At 40.8% G+C, this 22,196-nt stretch overlaps 1 protein-coding gene across 6 annotated transcripts in view; it reads left to right on the top strand.

Moving 5' to 3' along the window:
• NEK11 (NIMA related kinase 11) overlaps positions 1-22,196 on the top strand; it is a 374,166-nt gene that overhangs the window by 191,485 nt on the left and 160,485 nt on the right. For all 6 annotated transcript variants that reach the window (XM_078151556.1, XM_078151557.1, XM_078151551.1 and 3 more), the window contains one exon: positions 3,903-4,099. In XM_078151556.1, the coding sequence (XP_078007682.1) occupies positions 3,903-4,099 (197 nt within the window). The remainder of the gene's footprint in view (positions 1-3,902; positions 4,100-22,196) is intronic.

A 22,196-nucleotide genomic window follows, 5' to 3' on the forward strand; every position in this document is an offset into this window, starting at 1 on the left:
GGCACATTGGGTGGAGTGCTGGCTTTGGAGTCAAAGGACTTGAGTTTGAATCCTGCCTCTGTCACCTACTACCTGGGTGACCTTGGGGACTCCATGGGCCTCAGTTTCCTCATCTGTTAGATGAAGAGGCTGAACTAGCTCAGCAGTGTCAGACACATGGCCTGCAAGCCCATGAAGCTAACAACACTCTTGAGGGTGGCCTGAGCCCAGTTAAAATGTAATTGGGAAATAACAAAATAAATAAAATACAATATGACAGTGTTGATTTTGTGGTTTTCTAAGTCAGTATGCACCCCCAGGGATCTTTATGAGTGGTCTAGTAGCTTCCATTTCTTTTTGACTTTGACATCACTGATCTATGGCTTCTGAGGTCCCTACTATTTTTTTTTTAATCAACTGGGAAAATCTCACTACCTTAGGGAAACCCAAGTTCTAGACCTCGTTCTGTTATTCCTATGAGGAGCTTTGAACTAGGAGATGGAAGGTCTGAGTCCTGCTCTTGGCTCTTCCACACACTGGCCCTGTTGGCTTTGATTAAGTCATTTAAGTGAGGCATCAGTGAGGCTGCCTCAGTGGCAAACTGCTGATAATATCTTCCCAGCCTGCCTTACAGAAAATGGGGAAATATGCCAACAGCTCTTTGGAAATCATATAGATTTACTGTAAAGATAGCAGAGCACAGGAACAGAGCAGAACGATCTTGGGCAAAACACCTTTCTCATATTTTTCCCTTAATAAAATAACAAAAACAACAACAGTCACACATTCACCAACTCCTTCCTCACATAGAAGCTTTCCCCACTGAAAGCAAGTTGTCAGTTGGACTTGGTAAGTGTAAAATTCTTTTTTTTTTTTTGATAAGTGTAACATTCTTAATGTATGCTAAGGAAAGACAGATGCAGAAAGTTTTGGGCCTGAATCTATAGGTCACATTGAATCAGTGGATGAAGGCAAGCCATAAATAACTTGGTCTTCTTCAAACAAGACATAGGGAACATAAAGATATTAATGCGAATGCTGTAGCTAAATGTTAAGAGACTTACTGGCATCCTGAAATTAAAGCCTAATGGGGAGAGCATATTTAAAGCAGTTAACACCTCTACAATATTAATGTATACTTTTTTTTTTTTGGTTAGGCAGTGGGGTTAAGTGATTTGCCCAGGGTCACACAGCTACTAAGTGTTATGTGTGTCTGAGGCCAGATTTGAACTCAGGTCCTCCTGAATCCAGGGCCGGTGCTTTATCTACTGCGCTAATGTATATTTTTGGAATTGTTCAGATGGACCATAGCTGATTTCAAAAGTGCCCTAACAAAAACCTGTAGAACATTAATGAACTATAGGACCCATTAGCCTAAGGCAGCCAGATCAAAGGAAGATGATGGATAGACATTCTTAGAGAACGTGTCAGACAGGTCCAAAATCTACAGAAATGCTTCTGGAATGAAGAGACATCAGTTCAACAAGAAAGACTAGAAGCTGATAGTGAGCATACCTGAAGGGCAGTGGGGAGACGCCTGGTGGGTATACGTACATCCATTGGTGGTTTTGCCCAATATCGCTGAAATTGGCTTGCCTCTGGTTGGAGCCTGTGAAGCAGCTGAGATCCAAGAATCAAATCAACAGATCCTCCATGGGCGACATCCATATGAGCTTGACCAACAATGTTTTGACAAAGAATATTTAACATGTGACTGACGTGGATTTATCTGAGGAAACAGAAGTTTATGATGACGATTCAGAACTAGGTCATTGATACCAGAAACTACAGAAGGTTATTTCTTTATATTTTTTAAAGAGACTGGATTTAGTGATCAATGTAGATTATGCAGGGAAACAGTAGAGAGAGTGCATTTACTGTCCACCTCATAAAGCCTGGTGTCTGGGATTATACATCAGAAGTTCCCTAAATTTTATGGACAGACTCCAGTGCTACAAATACAGACCTCTGGAGAGCTCAACCAATAAGACAGTTACCATAGACCAAACAATTGTCCACAATTTCCTTGTTGTGATACTGGATGCTTAAGGACAACATTTTGTAATGGATGTCTCCGTCCTAGACAAGACTCATAATCTTCAAGCTACTCGAAAGAAAAAGCTTTATGAGCCCAGCATGTAGACTGCCCATCTGTTACCTCGCTGTTTTGCTACAAGACTGAGCAGACTACCTCTGTCTCTCATAACTTTCATGCCAGTCCTAATGTGCGATTTTTGGATAACATGCTGAACACAATTGTTGACCACCTTTGTCTCTTCACTGCCCTGAAGGAGACCAGCAACTTGAATTCTTTATAGTCTGTGGTATCCCATGATCCCATCCTGTAATTGTCATATTAATGATAAATGATGCAACTTATCATTAATATAATAAATTTAGCAATACCATGTAGGTCTTCTTAAAATAACCACATTAATTATATATAATATAGTATCATAATAATTCAGCATTGCAAAGTAAATAAGTATGATACTTGTAAGGATTTTTAATTAGTATTTTTATGTCACAGCTGAAGGGACTGGTTTGGGGCTTAATTGAAGAAGGGCCAAATGAGAATCCTTTTCCCAGTACCTGCATCATGCATAATCTCTCTTTCTGTGCAGCCCTCATCTGGAACATTGGGGATGCAGTCTCTGCGGTAGTCATTATTGGATTCTTTGGTAAACACACTCCGTCACTGCCTACTAAATGTGTGGGAATTCCAGAGCGCTGCCCTGATGCATCAGTTCTAAGGCTCACTGCAGGAGGAAAGGAAATTAAAGCTATTTATCAAAGAGCATTTTCCCCTTGATGGGAAAAGTGAACATTAACGCAACAAGTGATGGCATGCAGGCCAAGAAAACATTTTGATAAACAGACGTAGAGGGGATTGTATTTCCTTCGCCTTCTCCCCTGGAAGAGGAAGTGTAAGGGAACCCATATAGAATCAGCCACCAGGCATGTGTTGCAACAGTGACCTTGTTGACTGGGTGTGCTCTATAAGCTGAGGATGGGCTCTTGGTGATGTGGAGGGGCCTTTTGCTCATGTAGGACATTATCGCTTTATGTGCTTCTTAATGTGAGTATGTATTTTATTAATAATAATAGCTGTTCAGTCGTGTCCCACTCTTCATGACACCATTTTGGGGTTTTCTTGGCAGAGATACTGGAGTGGTTTGCCATCTCATTCTCTAGCTCATTTTACAGATGAGTAAACTGAGGCAAACAGGTTAAGTGACTTGCCCAGGGTCACATAGCTAGAAAGTATCTGAGGCCAGATTTGAACTCAGGAAGATGATTCTTCCTGGCTCCAGGTGCAGCACTCTATCCACTGAGCCAGATGCCTAATGCTAATGATAGCTAGGTTTATATAGAGCTTTAAGATTTGAAAATTTTAGATAGCACTTTAAGGCTTATTTATTAATTTATTTATAGTACTTTAAGGTGTTATTTGATCCTCAGAATAGATCTGGGAGGTAGGTGCTGTTATTATCCCAAAATGAAGTCACTTGCCCAAGGAAACACAGCGAATAAGTTCCTGAGGCTGGATTTGAACTCAGGTCTTCCTGACTCCAGACCCAGCACTCTATCCATTGCACCCCCCTCATTGCCAATATTCCCCACCTGATTTCAAATAGAAACACATTCGAGCAATAGTTTAATCACTGTTTCATGGCTTTCTCACCTGGAGTTTCAAAAGGAAGCTGAGAATGGCATGTCCTCTATTCTTGCTGACTCTTCTCTTTGACAAACGTTCCCCTTCTTGATTTTGTTTGTGACTGGACTTCGTGCCCTTACAGGGCACCGTGGATATAGTGGGAGATTTGTAAGTCACCTCTTTCTATGTCTCTGGGGAAAACACCATCTTACTCCCTGTAATTGTATCTGTAATCTGGCTGTTTTGTGGCTGTGTCTCATTTCAGAGATCCCAGAAGATCCCTTAGAAGCTGAAGAGTATTATGTGGATGTCTTTGATTCCTGTTCGGAAGCAAGTGAGGAGAATCAGATAGAAGAGATGCTAGAAGAGGAGGAGGAGGAGGAGGAAGAGGAGGAGGAAGAGGAGGAGGAAGAGGAGGGGGAGGAAGAAGTAGCAGACAGCACTTTTAGGACCAGTCATCAGGTATGTGTTGTCCTTGGAACAGTCAAAATCTCCAGTTTTTCTGTTACTCTCCCAAGAGACTAAAGGTGGCTCAGCCCTGAGTCATTGGGATGTGATTTACAAGAGCTCCATCCAAAGCAAGGGGAAAACTCCCTTCTCATCTCTTGCCTGGACTGTTGCAATAATCTTCTGGTTGGTTTTCTCCTTCCTGTCTGCTCCAATCCACGTTCTGCCCAGGTCCCCAGTTAAAAGCAGCCCGGCTGATAGAGTGGATAGAGCTCTGAACCTGGCATTAGGGACACCTACAATCAAATTCAGCTTCAGATTCAAACTTGTTCAGACACTTACTAGCTGTGTGACCCTGGGCAAGTCACTTAACCCTGTTTGCCTCAGTTTCTGTAAAATGAGCTAGAGAAGGACATGGCAAACCACTCCAGTATCTTTGCCAAGAAAACCCCATATGGGGTCATGAAGAGTCGGACGTGACTGACAAATGACTGATCAACAACAAAATGACGTCTGAAGCTCTTCACAGTTTTCCTCTGGTCTCCTTTCTCAGGTTTATTTCAAATTGTTCCCTTTTATACCGCACTCTCTGTTCAAGTGAAACTGATCCATTTACTATTCCTGGAACTGAACAGTCCCACCTCCTTGCCTTTGCCTAGGCTGTCCCTCATGCCTAGAATGCATTCCCTCCTCACCTGCCCCTCTCAGCATCCTCATCTTACTCTTTAGGGTTCAACTCAGGTGTTCCCTCCTTTCCTGATGCCCCTAATTGTCAGTGTTCTCTCTCTCCTCAAATTCTGTCTTATTTATTTATGTATTTAAATGCTGCAACACCCCACCCCGCCCCACACACACACACACACACACACACACACACACACACACATACACACACACACACACTCTCTCTCTCTCTCTCTCTCTCTCTCTCTCTCTCTCTCTCTCTCTCTCTCTCCCTTTCTCTCTCTCTCCTCTCCTCTCCCTTTCTCTCTCTCCTCTCCTCTCTCCTCTCCTTCCTCCTCTCCTCTCCTCTCCTCTCCTCTCCTCTCCTCTCCTCTCCTCTCCTCTCCTCTCCTCTCCTCTCCTCTCCTCTCCTCTCCTCTCCTTCCTCTTCCTCTCCTCTCCTCTCCTCTCCTCTCCTCTCCTCTCCCTCTCTCTCCTCTCCTCCTCTCCTCTCCTCTCCTCTCCTCTCCTCTCCTCTCCTCTCCTCTCCTCTCCTCTCCTCTCCTCTCCTCTCCTCTCTCTCCTCTCCTCTCCTCTCCTCTCCTCTCTCCTCTCTCTCTCTCTCTTCTTCTCTCTCTCTCTTCTCTCTCTCTCTCTCTCTCCAGCAGATTGTAACCTCCATGAAGGAAGGGACTGTTTTTATCTTGTCTTTGTATCCTAGCATCCTGCACAGGGCAGGTGCTTAATAAATGCTGGTCGAATGAATGTCAGTCAGTTCTACAGACTAGACACCCAACCAATCTGTACTCTCACAGACACTTGTTCCTAAGACAGGGAAGGATTTTGCTTAGGAAAAAGTAGGTGATCAGAGAAAAAAGACTTTTATCGAGTTTCTATACCTCCTTGCGTTTGGAGGCTGAAACCATCAACTCCTCGCACCCCAAGCACCATGTTGTCAGTGGCTGCAGAGAAAAGTGAGTCAATAAATAACCTTTTATTTTGATTGGAGGCCTTCGGCCCACACAGAAGAAGGCTCAACTAAGAGCCATAGAAGTAAAAGTATACTTTTTGGGGAGGAAGGAAAGGAATTTTGTATTTTAGAGGGGAAGTTAAAACATTCCACTCCTGTTTTAAAAACTAAGAGCAGGGGACTTAACTCCAGGACTTGAAGTCAGAAGGCCCCACCCAGCTCTGACTATAGCTGTAATAAGCATGTGAGCAAAGTCAGGCAAGGGCTCTAAGCCTTTCTCATTCTGGAAAATAAAGGAGTCAGACTAAATCATCCCTAAGACCCCTTTAAGCTCAATTCCACTGACCCCTGGACTTCCTCATTTGTAAAGAAGGGGATTATAACCCTTGTACTTCCCCCCTTACAAATTATGAAGAGAGTGCTTTAAACAATGAAATACAACTAATAATAGCTAGTATTTAAATAGCATTAGTGGTCTGCAAACACTCTACTCATCTCATTTGGTAAAGGATAAACCATATGGAGTAAACTCTAAGTGTGAGCTATAATAATATTAATTACTATTATTATTAATGGTACTGAATGATAAAGAGTGAAAGATTTTTATTATGGACAGTTCAAGGAGAGAGACAAAGAAGGAGAGTTTGAGAGAGAAAAAGGAGGGAATGGAGATCAAGAGATGAAGAAAAAACAGTTAGAAAGTCCAAGAGCTACACATATAGAGACAGTCATTGAGTCAGTAGGCATTTATTAAGCACCTACTATGTGTCAGGGTGACAACTAGGTGGTGCAGTGGATAAAATGCCAGGCCTGGAGTCAGGAAGACCTGAGTTCAAATCCAGCCTCAGACACTTATTAGCTGTGTGACCCTGGGCAAGTCACTCAACCCCTACCTGCATAAAAAGCTGGAGAAGGAAATAGTAAACCTCTTCAGTATCTTTGCCAAGAAAACCCATGGCCAGTATTGGGGTGTTTGGTCCACGGGGCCACGAAAAGTCAGATGTGACTGACCAACAGCGAAACATACCAAGCACTGTGATTAATGCAGGGGATGCAAGGAAAGGCGAAGAGCATTCCCAGCTTTCGAGGGGCTCACAGTGAAACAGGAGAGACAATATTTCGTTGTTGTTCAGTTGTTTTCAGTCATGTCAGACTCTTTATGACCCCATCTGGGATTTTCTTGGCAGAGATATTGGAGTGGTTTGCCATTTCCTTCTCCAGCTCATTTGACAGATGAGGAAACTGAGGCAAACAGGGTGAAATGACTTGCCCAGGGTCATATAGCTAGTAAGTGTCAGAGGCCAGATTTGAACTCAGGTCCTCCTGACTCCAGGCCCATGCTCTATCCACTGTGCTACCTAGCACTCCATCACAAACCATTACAATAGTTTTAAGAATGTGATCTTTGAAATACGTAATCACTGAATCGAAACGAGTCCTACAGCCTCTTTGGAGTACAACATTTGTAGCTGTCACCACGGTGGTATGCTTTACCATTGCAAGTGTTGGGGGTGGGGAAGGAAGAGCCTGTCACTGAAATAGTTTTTCTCCGTTCTTATCGACGTTGGATGGTGCTTCAGCTTGACAAATGTTTGCATACAGTCTCTAGTCATCTTTCGATTGCATTGTTTGTCTTTTTTTTCCTGAGTGAAACAAATGTTTTAGGTATAGCATCAAACCTTGTGGTATGACCCATTTGGGAGTAGGTGCTGTTCAATGAGTGCCTTTTGAGTGGGCCATTTGGGACTGTGGTGTTTGTTCTTGCTATGAGGAAGGGCTCCCAGGGTACACTTCCCCAATTCTCTTTCTCTCCCTCTCTTTTCTTTTTTTTAAACTCAGAGGGAATCCTGACCAGCTGAAGGCTTTGTCATCACTAACATCTTAGTGGCTTTGGAATCCCTTTGCATGCTGATGTAGTGAGGGAGTAAAGCTTATGACAGAGTCTCTCTGAAATAGATTTGGGGAACATAGGCTCACAATCGAGGTTTAATGGGGGTCACAAGGAATTTTTAACCCCGAGTCTGAGACCACGGACCTTGAATCAGTACTAGACATACAGCAGTCAACAAACAGACTTAATCTTAGCCTGAGTCATTCTGGTTGCTTTTCTTAGCAATCATTTAGGAAGTAACAGTGGCTAAAAAGTCTCTCTATGACATTTGTACGTTTCCCTGTGGTCTACCACAGCCACACAGGGGGCTAACACTAACAAGTTGAATGCCTTAGGTTCGGATTAGGTTCATATGTTACCCTTTTCTAGTATTGACTCAAGGTCCATGATCCCAAACAATTATCTGACTTAGGATAGAAAATTCCCATCAAACCCTAGATTATGAATCTATGTCTCCCAAACCTGTTTTGAAGAACCCTATCTTGTCCCCCCCCAAAACAAACAAACAAAAAAACCCAACTTGCCAGCTTGCCAGATCTGTGTAGAGGCTGGAGGCATGAAGTCCACCTCAGTTCACAAGATCCTCTTTTAATTGACATGCAAATGAAAAATAAAAGGCTGGGTGAAGCACTGATCCACACTCTTACATTTGTTATGCACACTTACTGGCAACAAAACCCTTCACTTTGGTTCTGTATTTCGACCTTGTGATCTGTCTATCTTGAATCATTGCAAACTAGGTTAGAAGGACCAGGAGGTGATATTGTGCCTGAAATAATGATGCGAAAATAGACAGATGGAGTCTGTGATTTCCATAGCCTAAGAAACAATGAACGATTTTTGCATTAAATCTTGAAAGGTCATTTGTGTCTTTTACTACAGTAATTGGACTACTGCCTTGTCACAACAATAATTATCCATCCATCCTCCTAATGCCTTTGCATGCATTATCTACAAAAGGAGAACCAGAGTGCACAGCACTTCCAGGGATGCTTGGGTGATAGGAGTTGAAAATAAGATGATGTCTGGAACACCTGCATAAACTGTAAAAATGCTACGCAAATGTAAGTCCCTACTATTAACTGAAGAGAGACCAGGCTGATTCACGCTCCTGAGAGAGGGCTGACTTATGGGGTGAAGTGTAAACGATCTCTCCACAATCCCCAAATAACTAACTGAAAGCCTGTCAACATGGTCCAGTGTATGAGAAAGCCTCCTGCTCTCCCCTCAAGCTCAGACACCTTCCTGCTACCCATAGCTTGGCTCCCCCTGGCACCCTTACCAGACTGAGGTCAGTCCCGTCCCTATCGGAAATTTCTGTGTTGTTCTGTTCTTCTGTTAGGTACTTCTCCAGTAATTTGCTATATTCTTCTAGTTCCTCCCTGTTAGGAGATGATTGTGGCTTAATGTAGTTGCCCTTGGCAGTTTATAGTGGGTCATAAAGAATTCTTATAAAGTCAGTCCCAATGATTTTTTGGCAGGGAGGAGGCGCTGTTACATAATGAAACTATTTTCTCATTGACCGAAAAGAAGGGGATGATTTCCAAGTATACGCATAATGGAATATCAATTCTGATTTTAAAAAGTTATTTAGATTTAGTATTTATCTTTTAAGAGGGACCAGATATCCCCTCTGCAGTTGGAAATATAAGGTATTTATGGTAGACCAAAGCCCAAGGACAGGAAGGGGTATATGGGACAGCTGGTTCTTAGATGTGCCTTAAGTGTCCATAGGGCCGGATCCATCCCCACCTTCCAGCCCTTTCCCCCCAGCATACCCCTTAGTGTCTGCTGAGTCAGACTAGCCCAGTGTGGGTGGGAGTGGAGTGGAGTGAGGAAGGGACTGGGAAAATGGTGGGATTGTCTCTCTTAGCACTTACCCCAGAGAGCAGCATTGTGAGGCAGTTAAGTGGTATAGGCATGTTGGACTTGGAGTCAGGAAGACATTAAGTAGGGATGGGTATGGGCAAGTCTTAGTTATCTCATCTGTAAAATGGACATTAAAATAGCACCTGTCCCCAGGGTTGTTGTGGGGATCCAATGAGATTATCTGTGTAAAGTGCTTTGCCAACCTTAGGTGCTATATAAATATAATATATCAAATATAAATATTTTCTAAGTATTATTAGTATGACTCCCCCCTTCCCAATTTTACGTATGTGGGCTAAGATACAGTTGACTGTGGGAATTAGCTGCAGGATTAGTTTTTAGGGAAAACTAGCATGGTCCGGTAGTGAAAAAGGCATATACTTGAAATCAGAAGACCAGGGTTCAGCTCCCGTCTGTGCTCTAAGGAACTCTCTAAGACCATTATAGGACAGTTGCTAGTTTACATTGCTTCCCCCACCAAAAAAACCCTCCCAAACCAATGAAAATACAAGTACAGGACCCTCCCCTCAATCCCAGCCCCAAGAATAGATTTTTTTAGTTTGGTTTTTCATAAGGAAGAGAAATTAGCACAGTTCAGTTCAACCAGCATTTTTGAAGCACCAGGCACTAGGGACTCAAAGACAAAAATGAAAGGTCACAAAAAAGCTCAAATGTTGTATATTAGGAGATTCCTTTTGGGAAATGAAACTTTTCTTCCACATTCTTAGGAGAAATAACTCTCTTATTTCAGGAACTCTGATCCTTATTCAGTTTGACCACTGGACTGGGGTTGTATAAAGCAACAACCAGTTAATCAGGAATAAGTGAAACGTTGAAGGAAAGAAGATTGATTAGGACTTGAGCAGGCTCTCCAACTGCAGGAGCTGAATGGATTGGATCAAATGGAAATAACCAAAGCCATTTCAGCTCCTAAAAAAAAATCTGTTGCAGCGTGCTCTCACGGTTATATTGGGATGTGGCTTCATCAGCCTCACTCTGGTTTTCCTTCTCATCCGTTAAGCTTTCAGACTCCCATATAGAATGCCAAAGATTCTGCTGCTAAAATATCAATTGAAAAAAAAAAACCCAGCACAGTACAATCCAGGGCCTCCCCTCCCTGCCCCAGCCCTCCCTAAAGAATGCTGCTACCTGGAAGAATTCTTTGTGACTCCCTAGAATGAAGGTGGCTGCAGTTAGCTTTTAATAATATAGAGCAAACAAGATGTTGACAGTGAACTCTGGACAGATTGACAGTCTCAGTGACTCATGATTCAAAGACAGGGATGTGTGGTGTTGGGGAAGGTTGGTGGTGTTTGGCCTCAGCCCAGCCCAAAGATGTGTCTCTGGTTTCTTTTCACCCCATATACATACAACCTCTCTTTCCTTAGTGATTGATCACCCATGTACCTTGAGAAGAAAGACTCCAGTTCAAGGGCAGCCTCGGTCCATTCATCATTGTTAGATGCTTCTGTGCTAAAAGCAACTTACATCTTTTTCATTAATTATGAATGCAAATAATCAGGGGCTTTGGCATCTCTTGAAATCAAGTCACGGGATGAAAATGGGACAGGTGTTTCTGAACATGGGATAAGGTCACCTTAAGCTTCAGCTTCAGTTTCTGTGGATTGGAGAACTTTCACAAACATTTATTTAGATAAAAGGGAGTCCATAGCAGAGCAGTGCCTGGCATGTGGTCATTCAGAGTAGTTACCTTGGATCCTACACTTGAGGGTGGTGAGTCACTGAGCAGTGTGACTCTTGCAGGAGTGAAGGAGGCCCCTCCTTCAGAGGTTCATGGGTATATAACTAAGATAGAGCTTTTCCACTAGGTCTTTGGTGGGCTAGCACATGCACACAGCAGCCTTCCAGCAGTGTTTGCAATTATAGAAGCATAGATGGCTATGCTCTATGGAGATAATGCTCTTGAAAATAAACAATGGCACCCATGCTGAGGAGAGCTGGTGGGCATTGAGCAGGGAATATTAAATGGTTTTTTTGCAGGCAAGTGAATGTCCAGGCATATTAACTGGGGCAAATAATTACATTTACTGACTTCTACAATAAACCTTGCAGTTTTTCACATTTCCAAAAAACTTTGAATATGTGACCTTCCCTCCTTTGGCAGCTGCCTGTTGTTTAACACAATTGGGCATTAACATGTATTCTTTAATTCTTCATCTTGCAGCCACAGCTGATCACACTGAATATTAAGTATACCTTTGATGTCCTGTTTTCCAAGTCTAGCCTGCATGGTAGCCCAGGAGGTTTCAACAGGTTTAAGTCAGAGGAGTTCCTTTGCCACTGAAGCACGTTTATTTCTGTCTCATGGATAAATTTCTAAATCTTTTGGACCCTGAGGCATGATGTAAGATCATGCTGTAGCATTCCATCTCCATCTGGAAATTTCTGTCATTCTTCAGTAATTCTGCTTTTTATTATGTCAGTATGTTTATCAGAGAACATCATTCCCTCAAAGAGGACGAGACTTCCAGACCTATTGGAATTTTTTTAAAAATCTCTCATTATGGGGTGGATGTTTTACAGCAGGGATTTTTTTTTTACTTTATAATGGTATTTCCCCCAATTACATGCAAAGAGTTTTCAACATTCATTTATGTAAAATTTTGAGTTCCAAAATTTTCTCCCTTTTTCCTTCCCCTCTAGCCTCCTCGAGACAGCAAGAAATTTGATACAGGTTATATATGTACAGTCATGTTAAACATTTCCACATTAGTCATGTTGTGAAAAAAGAATCAGAGCAAAAGGAAAAACTACGAGAAAGAAAAAACAAAAAAACAAGTGAAAATGGCATGCTTTGATCTTCATTCCGACTCCACAGTTCTTTCTCTGGGTGTGGATAGCATTTTCCATCATGAGTCTTTTGGAATTGTCTTCGATCCTTACATTGCTGAGTAGAGCTAAGTCTTTCGTAGTTAATTATCCCAAGATGTTGCTGTTACTGTGTACAGTGTTCTCCTGATTCTGCTCACTTCACTCAGCATCAGTTCATGCAAGTCTTTTCAGGTTTTTCTAAAGTCAGCCTGTTCATCATTTCTTATAGAACAGTGGTATTCCATTACATTCATATACCATGACTTGTTCAGCTGTTCCCCAGTTGATGGGCATCCCCTCAATTTCCAATTCTTTGCCACCACAAAAAGTGCTTATAGTAGGGATTCTTCACCTAGGGTCAGCAATTTTTTTAGTATCTTTGTAACTGTATTTCAATATAATTGAAGCAGTTAGGTGGTATAGTAGATAGAGCACTGGGCCTGGAGTGAGAAGTGCAAATCCTGCTTTAAACACTTAGTATCTGGGTGACCAGGGCAAATTACCTAACTTCTGTTTACCTGAGTTTGCTCATCTTTAAAATGGGGATAATAATAGCACCTACTTCTCAGGACTGTTATGAGGGTAAAAAGTGAGATGATATTTCCAAAGCATTTTGCAAACCTTAAAGCTCCATACAAATACTAGTTATTTTTTATTAGCATAACCAGTTTTCTTTTTAATACTATGTATCTTAAATTATACATTTAAAAGCATTATTCTGAGAAGGGAGCCAAAGGTTTCACCAGGCAGACTGCCAAAGGGGCCCATGACACAAAAGAGAACAAGACCCTTTGTTGTCCAGACTGATGAAGATCTCATTTAAGATCACATCCATTATATGTGGGATCACCTTTCAAACCTTAAAGTACTTTCACTCTTTTCTCTTTTGTCCCTGAATTTAACCTCAAAAAGAGAAACCTTTTCCTATTTAACATTATTAATAGACCATATATTAATTGCTTATAATAATACAACAAAATGATATATAATCAGTAATTAATTAATGTTAATATTATTAATAAAAACCTGACCCCCAAATTTGGCCTCAGCCTTCCATCTGTAAACTTCATCATCAGCAAAGGCCTTCTAGCCATTCTATCCAAAAGGCATTTCTTTCAAACTTTTCCTTTCTCAGCAGAAGGAAGAAGCTTCTAAGGATGGGGATCAGGAGTGGGAGAGACAAGCAGTTCCTTTGTCTCTCTCGTCCCTCCCTTTCCTTTGATTTTGTTTTTCTCTCTACACTCAATAAAAGATATAACATATCTTTACTCCTGGGAGATGTAAAGACCTCAAGGCTGAGCTTCTCTCCATTTCAGCTTTTTGTTTATTTGTTTTGTTTTTCTTTTACAGTTAACACTTTAAATGGATCAATGGTGCCCATCTCTCATACTAATTTCTAGCAAATCCAGTCATTGAGTTACGTAGATCTAGGCTGCCCCAACAACAGCTTCAGGTAGCTACAAACAGCTTCAGAAGGAGATTTCATTAAGTCACAGGTTCCCTTACAACATTAAAAATATTTGAACAGCAAATTTAAGTGGAAATTTTATTTCAGGAAGGACACAGGATAAAAGCATTTTAAAATAGTTGTTGTTAATTCATTTGGTTCTATGCTATGAAATGCTAAAGGCTTTTATGTAATGTTTTTACCCCTTATTTAGCAGATAAGTTTTGTTTATTTTTGTTAATAGCAATTATATTTGCAATAAAAACAATTTAAAAGCAAAAAAAAATTCATTTCAGGATGATAAAATAGGAATAAACTTAGCTTAAACGTAGTAGTTGATATTTTAAACCTTTTTTTAAAGGAACAAATACCAGTGTAATAATATGACTGAATGCTTATTGGACCTTACTGTCATATCAGCTTTAAAATTTTTGCATTTGTGTTTGAATACAATGAAAGACCCAAGACAGCGTTTTGCCATGTCTGTAGGTCATTCGTAGATATAAAATATGAACTCTGTTCTTCTAAAGTTCTTCTAAGATACATTTTACCAACCTCTTCTGCTTTTGATTTTCTAAATAAGCTACTGAATTTAAACATGGGATGTAGGATTTCCTGCCTTGCATATTGTGAGGTTCTGCCTAGAAATGAGCCAGAATTTTAGTAGGGAAATATAACTTTTAACTCCATTTTCATCACTGTATTCTCTAAACCAGTTGTATCAAACTCACCTCTAAACCATACATAAAGATCCCTGAAGGCAACGTGTTGACTCTTTTGTTGTTGAGTTGGTTTCAGTCTTGTCTGACTTTCCTGACCTCATTTGGGGTTTTCTTGGCAAAGATACTGGACTGGTTCGCCATTTCCTTCTCCAATATTGACCTGGAAAACTACGTAATGACATTATCCATGTTCTATTGTATTTTTATTTATTTAGCTAACTATTTCTCAATTACTTTTAGTCTGGTCTGGGCAGCACTAAGGAAGACCCTGCGTTTGACATCCCTGCTTCAAACCAAGGGCATAATCAAGAAGGGGCTTTTGAAAACCTGGTCCTTTAAGCTCATTAGTGTGTCAGCTTCTGCCTGAGCAGTGAGTCAGTGTGGCACAGTAAGAAGACCACTGCATTTGTGGGCAGAGAATTTGGGTCCAGATCTTGGGTCTACAACTCAGCGCCTCCATGGTCTGGGGCAAGCTGTTTGGTTTCTCTGGTGCTCATTGTCCTCACCTGTAAAATAAGGAGATTTTAGGATAGATCAGAGATTCTTAATCTTACGGATTTCAGGAGGCCTGTGAACTTGGATGGGAAAATGTTACATCTTTATTTTCATTAACTTCTAACTGAAATTTAGCATTTCCTTCCATTATGAATGGGTGGTGCAGTGGTTAGAGTGCCAGGCCTGGAGCAGAGTGATTCCTTTTCTTCCATTCAAATCCAGCTTCAGACACTTACTAGCTGTGTGACTCTGGGCAAGTCACTTCCCCCTGTTTGCCTCAGTTTCCTTATTTGTAAAATGAGCTGGAGAAGGAAATGGCAAACCACTCCACTATCTTTGCCAAGAAAACCCAAATGGGGTCATGAAGAGTCAGATATGACTGAAATGACAGAATGACAACCCAAAAAAAAATCCATTATGAATGTAGGAAAAAAACATACCAGTATTAGCAGTGCCTGTTTGTGACTTTATTACCAATAGAAATTACAGATATTTTCATATCATATTATAGTTGTTGCAGATCTCTTGAAATATCATTTACATTTGAAATTGCTGTAGTTATTAGACCCAGCACTAGACTGCACATGATTGTAATCTTCCTGTTTACAGACTGTACTCCAGTATAATTGATGTATTTTAATATAATAAGTTTCCTTTGCAATCTTATGTGTTTTGTTTTGCTCATTACAACCATTATTCTGAGTAGAAATCCATCAGTTCCACCGAACTGCCCGAGGGATTCATGACACAAAAAAAGGTTAAGAGAACTTTGGACTCTATTTCTAAGGTCTCTTCTAAGAGTCTGAGATTCTGTTCTTTCAAGGTGACCTTGGCCTTGGCTCATTTTTTTTTTTAGTTCTATATCTGTGATCTAAGAGTATAATCTTTAAGCTCCCTTCTAGCTATAACCCTGTAAACCTATAAAAAATTAAACAATGACTTTTCTAGGCTTTTAAGTCCCTCATGGTTTTAAGATTGTATTTTTCCAGGGAGCATGGATTTGCTAATTGCATTGGCACTACATTGACTAGGAAAAGTGTGGGATGTGCAGTGCATTCAGAATTCCCCTGTAATATTGATATTAAAATGTTACCAGTAGAGATTTTAGAATTTAAAAATTAAAAAAATGTATTACTCAGGGAACGATGAGTAGTTTCCATTTTAATGGGGTTTTTGATTGAGGTGAGGGTGTTTTCAGCTGATTTCAACTGAATAAAATGTAATACTAGGCTGCCTTCTTGTTGTTTTAACAGGTCAGTGTGTAGTTAACATATTCGTCATTTATTTTAATTTCTTAGATGTTAGTATTACCTGAGCATAATATAATTTTGTCCTGAAGCAGTCAAGTTGGCTGATCTTTTAGGTTTATCCAGCAAAATTGTTACACGTTAATTGTCACAGTGTCATTTTAGTACTGATTTTTAAAATGTAAATGGTTGATTATTGTCCTTCATTCTCAGAGAGGACCAAAATGACATCACTGTGTTGGGGTCTAGGGACAGTGTGTCCAGCTCTGGCCGATCAGACCAGTACGAGCCTGGAAGGCTCTGCCACATATTGGGCACAAATAGTCCATATGAACATTTGGAAAGGAGATGTCTCTAAATTTGCACATCTAATGTTTTTTTTTTAAGTGGTAAAGATGATATGAATGATACTAATGAGCCTTATATTTAATCCCCGTAAAATTAATGTTGGATTTAAGTCCCAGCTCTTCTTGGATGACTTTGGATGGGAACCCTTATTTCCCTGGACCTCAGCATTTTCACTTATGAAATGATACTTCTTTCTTATAGAATCAGAGATTCCATAGGTTCAGAACTGGACACTTTCTCAGGTCTTTGTGGGAAAAGCCTTAGTGTCTAAGTGTCAAGACCCAAATAACCTTAGCCTCATTAATTGCTACATACATTTCTTACCACAACTAATTAAAATTCTGTGAATTGTTAAGCTATTGCAGTGCTGGGTGATGAAATATCAGAAAATGTCAACTTAGTCCAAGTTAGCAGAAAAGTAAATTCAGAAATCCATTTTAACATGAGGTCAAAGGCATCCTTATTTAATGTGTGTGTGTGTATATATGTATATGTGTGTGTATAAATATTTTTGTAATGCACTCTTTCCTTGTACTCTCCTGAGTACTCTCTATCATCTGAAACCAAGTTATCATCTCCTGTGTCTTCTCCTTAATGGTCAAATTTCTCTGCAGTCAGTACTTAGTGCCTTCACTTCCTTCCTCACCATCACTCATTCCTCAGTTCTCTGTTTTCTGATTTCTGTCCCTGACACTCTTCTTCAACTCCTACCTTCATTGATCTTCTTTTCAAACCCAGTGGCCTTTTTTCTGTTCCCATCCCATTGTTGACTACTTCTTCCTTGTTATCTTCTCCTTTGGCTTCTCCAACCCTGTGCTTTACTTGGTTTCCTTCCACTTCTTTGAATGTGCTTTCTCTGTTTCCTTTGCTACCCCCACCTTAAATATAGATCCCACCAGTATTCTTTCCTTTATCACCTTGTCTTAGTCATTTCATCTATTTTCATGGATTCAGTTATCTCCTCCAGACACATGACTCCAAAATTTATCTCTTTCCCAAATTCCTTCCCAGAGTTCTAGTCCAACATTTCCTGGTAGATATAGATCTCTGTTTGGATGTCAAGTTCAGCATGACCAAAACTGAGCTCATCATGTTCTTCCCAGTCACCTTGGTTTGATCCCCTTTTTCCTCCTTCCGTCCTCCCCTTGCCACCACTTGTATCCAATGATTTGCTGAGATTTGCTTATTCCTTCTCCATCCTCTCATTCCATTCTTATTGTATCCATCCTAATTCAAGTCTATATGTCTTCCTGTTTACAATGAAGACCACAGTAAGTCAGCTAGTCTACCTGTCCCTGTAATCTGTCTGTTTGTGTTCCAGTCCCTCCTTCATACTACACCCTGAGTAATATCCCTGGTCATCACCTCTGATGATGTCAGTCTTATCCTAAAACCTTTAGTAAATTTCCCTTCTCTAATGAATAATTCATGCAAGGTCCTCCATAGTCTTGACTCCAACCTACCCTTCTAGCCATATCTCCTACATGCAGCTGTCCCTGTACTCCATTTTCCATCTAAAGTAGACTCCCCTCTTCTTTTCTGCTCTTTCTCATCTTCACATCATGCCATTTTCCATGTGTGGAAAGGACACCTCTTGCCACTTTGTACTAAAGCTTCTCCCTTCTTTTAAGGTCTAACTCAAGTGCCACCTATTATGAACTGTTTCTGATTCCTCCCTCCACCCTACCAGGCCAAGCTGGAAATAATTATTCCCTATTTACAATTCTTCATAACACCTTGCCCGGACTTCTCTGTTGCTAGCGCTGCATCCTAATTATTTGTGTGCCCATCTTTTCTCCCCTGTTAGATTATAAATTCTGAGATTGTGTTACTTTTCATCCTTGTATCCTCAGGGCCCTAGCACCAAGCATTGGATATAGAAAGAATTCAACTATATTCATTGTTGAACTGAATCAAAATGCTTCAGGGCTGTTGGTTAATGCCCTGCAGATGAGAACGAAAACAAAAATTCAGGTACTTTCATCCTAATCTGTCCCAGAAAATTTTGAAGAAATTGAAAAAGGAGGGAGTATTAGCTGAATGTCTCCTCTCTCTCCTTGACCTGTATGGCACAGAACTAGAGGATACAGTTCAACAGGGCTTCTTGGAGCTCCTTGCCTGTATCCTTATTATCAGTGGCACGTGAAACAAGAGTGAGAATCTCACATCCCAGATGCCCACTCCCATCAGCACGGGTCAGTCCAGTCTGTGATAACAGTATGAACATGGAATACTTCCATTTCGCTATTTAACCTCCATCATGGATAAGACAGCAGGCATCTTTCAATCTTTCCTGCATAGGTGAACAATTAAATAGAAGGACAGAAAAACATGCATTGTAATAGCCAGATTAACCCAGTGTTTGATTTAGGTCTTTCTCTCTCTATGTGATACTCACAAGTGATTGCAAAACTATTTTTTCACGTTCCAAAGCCATTGTGGGTGGATCCTGGCCTGTGTCACTCAGTATTCCAAGAACTAAGTACAGAGTCTTTCAGATGCCCTTTGCTAGGAGACCTAATTCCCAGGAAGTCATTAAGGCTTGATAAATGTTTGTTGTATTGGATTAGATTTTCTTGTCTATTTGTAAGTTGATACTGTATTTTAAAGCAATTTTTTCAAGTAATGAGTATTTTTTATTATCTCTCCCTTGATCCCTCTGCCACATTGAACAAATTAAAAAAAAACAACAACAACACCATATACACAAGCCAAACAGATCTCTCATTACGTATCTGCATAGTCTGGCAAAACAATTTCCCACTTTAGCCTTGTCTGAAAATGTAAAAGAATTTTCAAAAGGAACCTAATTTAGCTCTAAAATTTTTGTTGTTGTTCAGCCATTTTTCAGTCATGTCTCATACTTCATGACCCCATTTGGGGTTTTCTTGGCAAAAATACTGAAGTGGTTTTCCATTTCCTTCTTCAGTTCATTTTGTAGGTGAGGCAACTGCATTAAACAGAGTTGTTAAGTGACTTTCCCAGGATCACACAGCTAGTAAGTATCAGAGTCCAGATTGAACTTAGAAAGATGAGTCTCCAGGCTCAGAATTCTATCCACTGTGCCGCCTAGTTGCCCTAAAATTGTAGGTCGTAAATCTGCAACTGAAAAGTCTTTATTTGTTAATTGCATTCATAGATTTAGAGCCAGGCAAAGCCTCAGAGGCCTTCTAGTATAACTCCTTCATTTGATGGATGAGAAAACTCAGGCGAAGGGAACTTAAGCAACGTGGCCAAGGTCATGCATCTAGTAAGTATGAGAGGCAGGATTTGAACCCAGGTCTTTTAATTTCCAAGACTGTTTGTTCCCACTAAATTATTCTGCAAACTCTACCCTGCCTCCTGTCCTCCCCTTTTCCTGGCAGTTATGGGAGAAAAGGTAGGTAGATACCAGAGTGACTTCTTAGAGTGAAGTCCAAGGAGAAAATCTGAGTTTGAAGAAGTTAGATGTATAGATTTTGTGCATAGCAATATTGTAGAAAAAGTACCATGAAAAACAGTTGTCGGTTTGGGAGCATGTTGAGCCTGGAATGGTGTGCTATTGTTCTCTATACATTTTACCCTTGCAGAAATGAGTCTGGGGATGTGATTCCCAGAGAAGACGTGTATGTGGTGATGGGAGTGCTTGAGGATCCCTAATGGGCATTTTGGAGTACTCACATAGGTAGATGTGCTTCCTGGGTAGGACAGGGTGGACGAGATAGTGCAAAGCATAATTACAGCTGTAGATACATGAAGTTTTGGGTGCCATTGAGTTCAGAAAGGAGCATGATAACTGATGAGGCTAACTGAGGTGGTTGAGGCTCAGCCAGGAAAACAAGCAGTAGACTTGTCAAGACCATCGGAGGAGTCACCGTGGTAGGATTCTGGTGAATGGAATTGAGATGGTGCTTCAGGTGTTTCTGAGGAGAGAGATTTTGAATTAGGGCTTATGGAGCACACTTGACAAAGTTCCTGCTTCCCTGGGACGTAGGGAGTCTGGAAAAGAAATAGTGGAGTCTGTTATTAAAGGCTAGAAATCAGGGGAGTAGTTCAATAAGCTTTTATCCCATGCCTAGTATAGTAAGTTCAAGGTACTGTCCATGGTGCTGGAGATAGACATGACGAGAGTCCTTTCCTTCAAGGGATAGATATCTAAACAGCTAACAGATAAATAAAATTACCATCAATGTAGGGGATTAGAGAAGGCTTATGGTAGGAGCAGGCCCTCAAGTTGATCCTTGAAGGAAGCTAAGGATTCTAATTACCTGAGGTGGGAGGGAGGGCATTCCAGGGAATGGGGTTAGCCTATGGAAAAGCTCTACATGAGTCAAGAACGGTTGAGACTAGAGACTGGGAGCACAGCAAAAACAGGGACCTGAGCTTGACAGGGGCTTAAAATTCACTGTTGGTGGAAGGTTGTGAACTCTGCCTTTCTTTCCCCTTCTGCGTATAGTTGTTATTCCGGGAGTCTCTCAGAACATTAGTAAAAAACAAGTGTTTGAGTTATAGATGCTGTAGAGTGAACATGAGAGCAGGATGAGCCAAAGCAGAGAGAAGGGAAGGAGGGTATGAGTCCCAGAGTTGCCATCTGTGAAGGACAAATCCCCCTTTGATGATCCCCCTAAGAGAGGCAGCAATGCAAAGTGACCAGGGAGCTGGCCGAGGGAAGCTTTGATTTAGGGTCTGTCCTTGCCTTGCTTTCTTCCTGTGTGTCCGTGGCTCCATCCTCCCAAGAATTAACAACAGTGGCCTATCTAGATCTTATGTCACGGCTAGAGTTTTGTGGCATCTCACCATTATAATAGCAATAACTAATGTGGAAAACTCCCATAATAACAATGATAATAATTACTGACATATAGGACTTAGAGAATACTTACAACAGTTAACAACAATAATAATGATAACTGACACATGGAACTCACCTAATAATAACTGACGTATGGAATTTATTGAATAAGACAATAATAACTGATATAAAGAAATTGAGAACACCAATAACAATACCAGCAGTCATAATAACTGACATATAGCAGTCACAGAATAGCGATAATGACTGACATACAGAATTCAGAGAATACAAATAATGATAAGTGACATTTAGAACTAGAAAGTTTACCAGATGCATTGATGCAATGTTTCACTTGAGCTTTACAACTCTGGTAAGGCAGGGACTACAGCTTTTAATAATTCTTATTTTACAGAAGGTTGAGTGACTTCCCCAAAGTCACACAAAAAGTAAAAACTTTGAACCCCAGTCTTTATGAAGCCCAGCCCAGAAATCTAGCATGATACCAAGTTGTCAAGCCAAGCCATTCTTTCTCCTATTTTCCCTTTCTTCCCTCTTAGTTCCTTCTTCCTGCATACTTTTCAGAGATCTACTTCCCCACAAAAGACAATGGGCCAAGGCAAATTTAGAAGTCTAACCATGGGTGGAAATAACTGGGAAACCTTATCCCACAGCATCTTCCAATCCTCTGTGCCCATAGTGAGCCCTCCATGAATGTTGTTTTCTGAGTTTCCTCTGGGCTTCTCTCTTATGTTCATTTGTCTCAGTGTCTTCTTCCCTCCACATGCTGGGCATGAGATGAGATTAAATTTTACTTTCTAACATGCATGAATAACAGCTGCCCAAATCACATCAGC

This window comes from Phascolarctos cinereus, unplaced genomic scaffold (assembly GCF_003287225.1).
Source record: "Phascolarctos cinereus isolate Bilbo 61053 unplaced genomic scaffold, phaCin_HiC Scaffold_1;HRSCAF=81, whole genome shotgun sequence".
Classification (NCBI taxonomy): domain Eukaryota; kingdom Metazoa; phylum Chordata; class Mammalia; order Diprotodontia; family Phascolarctidae; genus Phascolarctos; species Phascolarctos cinereus.